General features: G+C 35.8%; 1 protein-coding gene and 1 pseudogene across 2 annotated transcripts; one reads left to right on the top strand and one right to left on the bottom strand.

The window, feature by feature from the left end:
• The first annotated feature begins 711 nt into the window (after nucleotides 1–711).
• LOC140866237 (large ribosomal subunit protein mL54) lies at nucleotides 712–2,276 on the top strand. 2 transcript variants are annotated; one of them, XM_073271182.1, is made up of 2 exons: nucleotides 712–890; nucleotides 1,674–2,276. In XM_073271182.1, exon 2 carries the CDS (start codon nucleotides 1,684–1,686, stop codon nucleotides 2,083–2,085), a length of 402 nt encoding a protein of 133 aa, XP_073127283.1. In that variant the 5' UTR covers nucleotides 712–890; nucleotides 1,674–1,683; the 3' UTR covers nucleotides 2,086–2,276. The 2 variants fall into 2 exon arrangements, with proteins under 2 accessions (XP_073127283.1, XP_073127282.1); XM_073271181.1 differs by having other exon boundaries at nucleotides 1,671–2,276.
• A 186-nt stretch (nucleotides 2,277–2,462) lies between these two features.
• LOC140866180 (receptor-like protein EIX2) lies at nucleotides 2,463–5,819 on the bottom strand (annotated as a pseudogene).
• Nucleotides 5,820–6,552: the final 733 nt, after the last annotated feature.

Raw genomic sequence — 6,552 nt, 5'->3', positions numbered from 1 at the left:
GTATAAGTTTTTTTGGAGTAAATGTTATGTGTATTTGTAATATTTTGTATGCACGGTTAATCTTCGTACAAAATATCTTCAAATACCCGTTCCATATATTTATAATATTTTGTTACAAAGAGAGAAATTTATTTTGGTATTATTAAAATATGTCTCACATCGTTTTAAAAGAGTTTTTGGGTGTTTTGTATATAGAAATGATAACACTTTTCAATTGAGCTAGTTTTTGAGGTTGAGTTAGGTCCAAATCCAAATTTTAACATGGTATCAAAGCTCAAAAACATCGTTATGTGTTAAAATATGTCTCCCATGAGTTGGATAGAGTTTCTTATTTATAGTGGTGAATTGACATATGTCCCTATGTCGGTTGTATAGAGCTCTTGAGAATTTTTTTTACAGACACAACTCTTTTTCTTTGAGCTCGTTTTTGGAGTTTCCTAAGTGAGAAACTCTACTATTGATATATAAATAAACTAATATACATAATTTAAGTGATGTAAATTTGTTGTCTTGTGATTTCCCATGGTTTTGCAGTTGAGGACCTTTGATATTAGTTACGAGATTCATTTTAAAAAAATTAATAATAATAAAAATAAATATAGGGCCTCTTCTATTAGTTATCCTATTTTTATATTCACAAAATCAAATTTGATTTGATTTTTTTTTAAAAAATTTTAATTTCGAGCAAACCAAATAACCATTGATTTATGGTGTACATTTGGGATTGGAATGCAATTTCTACAGCAAAGCAAAACCCCACAAGGCCAAAACCCTTCGCCAATCGCCCCCGAAGTCGAGAGGATTGGGGACGCAATCGGAGCGCCGCCCTTCAATCCCGTCGCTGTTATTCCTCGAACAGGATCGATCGATCGATTGAAGGCCATAGACAGGTAACGCACGTGGGTTTTATTTTGCCAAATTCCTTCTATTAACTTTCGAATTCACGGCGACAATGCAGGATTTGAAATGGGGACAAAAGTTCTAGAGTGAAATCTTGCTCTCTATCCCTTTAATTTGACCATGTCATTCGTTTTCTATCTGTTTTTTTCATGAAAAAAGATTAAGATTGCTTGTTTGATTCACGTTTTTGTTAAGTTGGGAAATTTTGATAAATTAGCGTTTGGTGAAAATGGAATAGAGATGGCGAATTGGAGGCATCGTGTAAGCTTGTTTCTTGAATATGGTATTGTTCTCTATCAGTCACCTTACCCTTCAAGACACTGCTTTGTTTGGTTGATAGGACTATGATTAATTACGTGTTTATTGATAAATAATTTGATTGTAAATAATAATTAATGAGTGAATCGAACATAGGATGAAGAACTTGTAATCTGACCTTATATCATCAGATGTTCCAAATTGTGCTTTTTAAGGTATAAAGGAGTTGAAAGTGATTGGCTGGTTAGTGCTCTTAGGCCTGAGCTATCTAGATACAGCTTGCAGATAATTTATCATCCGATTGTTAGTCATTGTTAAGACTTAAGAATGCATCGGTAACTGCTTTAAGAAAAATATTAGTACACAGGAGTATTTCTCATTTATCTTTTCAAATACAAGAAGGTTCAAGGATTGTATAACAATTATATTTGTGAAGTCAAGTTTCAAGAAACATGCTCGCATGCTTATGGTTGATGTATTATGAACTATTATGATAGCCCTTGTTCTTGCAGCAGCCATTAAGGCATGGCAATTACTCTCACGAAAGCATTACGAGGGACTTTTATCCCCAAGGAATTGATTCGAGTGGTGGGCACTAGGACTTTTGCCGCTGCTGGAGGTAAAGCCAAGAAAGGTTCAAAAGGTGGTGCCGCATCTAGCGCTCCAAAAGCTTCAACATTGAGCAAAGAAGTAAAGTCCACCACAGTTTTTGGTGCCAACATCCTGAAAGATGGGCAAGATCCTAAAATCTTACCCGATTCCGAGTACCCAGATTGGCTGTGGCACTTGCTGGATAAACGCCCAGCGCTCAGCGAGCTACGAAGGAAGGACCTCGAGACTCTTCCATATGAGGATCTGAAGCTTTTTGTCAAGCTGGACAACCGAGCGAGGATCAAGGAGAACAACTCTATTAAGGCCAAGAACTAGTGGAGACTTTTTGAGAGGAAATTAGTGCTTGTTTTGGACATTGGTTTTCTGTCATAATCAGGTGTATTGATTGATCAGGAAAGAATAATCTTGTATTAATCATGCTTACTTGCGAAAAGAACCTGAATCAATCATGTTTGATAGTTACTTTTATACAAATATTCTCTCATTAAGCCGCGATATATTAAGAATGAGGCTTTGAATGGAGGTTTATTAGACCTTTTTCCCTGAACCTTTCGTTCATTATAGGTAAAATTTATTAAGTTTGGTGAGTGCTTTGGGTTTTATAATTTTTCTGTTGCTTTTCTGTCTTAGCTGCCAAATGATTCGGGTCTGAGCAATTCTTTGGTGCAAAGGTTGACTAAGGTCACAATGCAAATGTGTTTCTTGATCATGAGAAGTGACGCTTAAAATCGACGAGTGACGCACACAAAAAATATGAAAACTAAAGATCCAACTATTCTATCGACAACCTTTTGCGGAGTTGATCATGCTTATTTATTGGATGCAAACACACGAAGAACGAAGTATGAAATGACGAAATAAAACAATATGCGTAGTATATAATGCACGATGCATGAATTAAGCAGAAATGCTTGGAGGATTATTTTGTAGTGATTCTTCCATGCTACTAAGTTCTTCGTTCTGCGTCGAATGTTTTTGGATTCATTCGAATTCTCTCCATGATTCTGCAGTTGGTTTCTTTTTCCAGTCTACTGAGTTCTTCGATCATGCTGGACCTGAATTCAAGACAATTTAAAATCAAAGTTCCCTAACTTAAAATTTAAGAGCAAGATTTCCTTATATTGGTAATTTAATAAACTTGTAAATAAATAATTTGTTGGAATAAAAAATTATACCTTTCAAAACGGAATTTAGAGCTAATATTGGAGATGAATTTTCATATTTAGCGCTGAAATTGTGTTATTATGAAGTTAAATGCAACACTAAAACGATGCACTGAGTTGGAAATCATTTTGGAGTGGTCTTTAGGACTACAATATGACCACATTTTCTGAGTTTACTTCTCGCAAGAGGGGAAGATGGATAAAATGACATATCTTGGTGGCCATTAAAATTCTAACATGAGAGAAAAATAAGATGACAGCGAAAGAAAACACATTTGCATGTAAGAAAATATAAACATGCAAAAACGCAACAACCTTGATCTTATCAGGCGTACCTTTCAGACATGGGCAACATTTGATCATGCTGTCAAAGAAATTAAAATAGGCATATCTCCACGATTTCTTGAGTATCGAAGTACCAATAGTTCCCCAGAATCCGACAATGAAACCCAAAACTATAGTTATGTAGAACTCCTTTAAAAAAGATTGGTTCGTGAAGGAGTCATAATTTTCACCGCCATTGTCAAGTTTTCCATGATGACCGGATGAAGAATAGGGTCCATCCTCTGGGCACCTTTGTAATGGAGGGCCACATAGTCCAATGTTTCCAGCGTATACCGATACATTGAAGCTTTGAAGTTGCGTACTTGATGGAATTTTACCCAAAAAGTTGTTGTTGGACAAGTCTAGAGTATTCAGGAAAGATAGAGTCCCGAGACCGGAAGGAATGTTCCCGGAGAGTTGGTTTCTAGACAGATCAAGGCATTCCAAGGACTCCATCATATGAATTGCTGGATTTATGGTTCCTGTCAAATGGTTTCTCGACAAATTCAAAGAAATTAATCCCTCCATCTGGAAAACCTCTGTGGGGATATTTCCTTCTATTTTGTTGTCTGAGAGATCTATGAGTTTAAGAAGAATAAGTGTATTACTGTACTCAAACTCACGCCCTTTCCATTGAACAAGTACCTTATCCATAGAGAGCCCAGCCGTTACATAGAACCCAATTGTATCAAACACGTCGTTCGCCATTGTGCTACTTTTCTGAATCAAATAAGTGAAATTCTGGAAGCAGTGGAGAGGGATTCTTCCTGATAGATTGTTCCTAGAGAGGTCTAAGACTTGAATTTTTGTAAGATAGCATAATTCCGGAGGGATGCTTCCAAAAAAATTATTTCCCCGAATATTGAGAATCATCAAGTTTCCAAGATTTGTTCCTATCCATGTCGGGATATTTCCACTTAACTTGTTACCTCCAACATCAAGAATTACCAAGAATCGACTATTACTCAAACCAGAGGGCAAATCGCCAGACAAGTTATTGTTGCCCAAGTATAGGGTAAATAATTCAGAGCCCAAAGAATTCGGAATTTTTCCAGAAAAACTATTGTTAGACAAGTCAAGAACGTTCACTGCAATGTTATCCCAACAGTTAGGAAGCTGTCCGGACAATTGGTTGTTTGAGAGATCCAATAAATCCAGCCAATCAAAGTTGGATTTGCACACAAATGAAATTGTTCCAGTAAATTTATTATTGGAGAGAAAGAAAATCTTAGTATCGGGACGAAATGATGGTATTGAACCTGAAAATTCGTTGAAGCTTAAATCTAGAGATGTTAGAGGACCAAATGAAAAATCAGGAAGTACACCACTGAAGTGATTATGAGAGAGATTTAAGAATCCTAATTGTGGAAGAGAATCCCAAAACCTTTCAGGTACTTCACCCGAAATATTTGCAGAGGAGAGATCAACATGAGAAACATTAATTTGAGTATGAACCCGTGCAGGGAAACGAGGTCCCAGGTTACAACAAGCCAGGTTTAGATCATCCAATTGGAAAGGAGGGGTCCAGTCGTGACTCAAGTTCAAGACCAATGTATTGTGAGACAAATCCAAACTTTTTAAGTTTCGGAGATTGGAGAGGTGAGACTCTGAAATTTCGCCTTCTAGTGAATTATAAGAAACTCTCAGAACTTCAAGTTCTGAAAGTTCCCCAATGCTCTCAGGCAGTGAACCTGTAATTCGATTGTGAGAGAGATCTAAAAATTTCAAACTTCTTAGATTCTGAAGCGAATTTGGAATCCCACCATCAAATCTATTGGATGATAGATCAAGATACTCGAGAAAAACAAATTTCTGACCAAATGCATCAGGAACAGGACCATCTAATTGATTACCAAACTTGTACTGATTATGTTAAATAACCAATGGAAGGCCAACGAGGTGAGACTTACTCCGTATAGATAAAGATTAGAAAGAGATGCAGAAGTGGAATTCACATATACATCTACAGAATATGTATCGTTGGGGAAATCACAACTTGATAAAGATAGTTCCTTGAGAGAAGGGATCATCAATATGTTTCGGAACATAATGGTTTCCAAGCTTTGAGTAAAACTTGAATAGCTGAGATCAAGAATAGACAAAGAAGAAAGATTAGACAGCCAATCAAGGTTCTGGATCACCAATCTATTATTATCAAAATCGTAGTAATCAAGCCATAGACCAATCACATGCCCAGTCATGTTGCTACATTCAACACCAGTCCAATTGCAACATTCACTTTTGTTTTCTTCACTTCCCCAAGACGAAAGATTATTATGCGGGTCTATGATTCCTCCCTTGAATTTCAGCAGAGCTTGCTTCTCCTTCTCCATACACTTGATCACTTCTCCATTTCCGCATTTCAATGTGTATATAGAAACAAGAACAAGAAACATATGCAATATTGATTTTGCATTCATTTTTATTACTCTTACCTCTTAAGAATACAAGTGTGCTTCTCAAGGTTCCCTCCAGCAAAGAATTTATAGGATGATCAGATTCTTCAGAAAATCACTTCAATTATTGAAACTAAGAAAATTATAATATGATTTGATAAATCAGTTTGTGGTTAGTCCGCAAACCATCAAAAATCGATATTGGCCATAATATATATTTTGGACAAATATAAAGACTTGACTTTTTTTTTTTTTAAGTACAAATTGCATCGAATATTGAAATTACATCATATTGACAACACTAAAAAGTGAAATTTGTCAGTACAACCGACGGAACTTGAGCATGGACTCGAGACTTGCTTGTCTCGAGCTAAGAAAGTACCTTCTACCTAAATAAATTAGGAAATCTACCCGCAGTTAGCGGGAATCGACGAGGTCTCAGGGCCTCAGTCTTGAATAAAGGCTTGACTTGACTTATTGAAACTGTACTTTTAACACAATAATCCTATTATAAACGATTAAATTCTTTTGTTTTTATTTTCTTGTAAATGAAATAAAAATATTTTTTCCACAAAAATCTTAATTTGAATATGTGGTATAATCTTTTGAATGGGCCAATTATATATGCAATAAGTTTATCCAAAAAAAAAAAAAAACGAGTATAACTCTTGTGAAACCGTTTCAAGGATATAAATTTGTGAGACAGGTCAGTCCATTTAAAATACAAAAACCCGTCACATTAATCGGATATTAAGAATCGTATCAATTTGGGTCACTGATTCTCACTTCCGCTCGTTTAGAGCAAAAAGAACGACAAATCTTCCACGGTTCAATTCTTTTCCTTCGTCTAACGCTATGAATCTTTCTTTCATTTGAATTTTTCTTCAATTTCACGATTA

The sequence above is a fragment of the Henckelia pumila genome, chromosome 4, assembly GCF_033568475.1.
Source record: "Henckelia pumila isolate YLH828 chromosome 4, ASM3356847v2, whole genome shotgun sequence".
In the NCBI taxonomy this organism is placed as follows: domain Eukaryota; kingdom Viridiplantae; phylum Streptophyta; class Magnoliopsida; order Lamiales; family Gesneriaceae; genus Henckelia; species Henckelia pumila.
The sequence above is the reverse complement of the archived record's forward strand: the minus strand, read 5'-3'. Positions and strand labels throughout refer to the sequence as shown.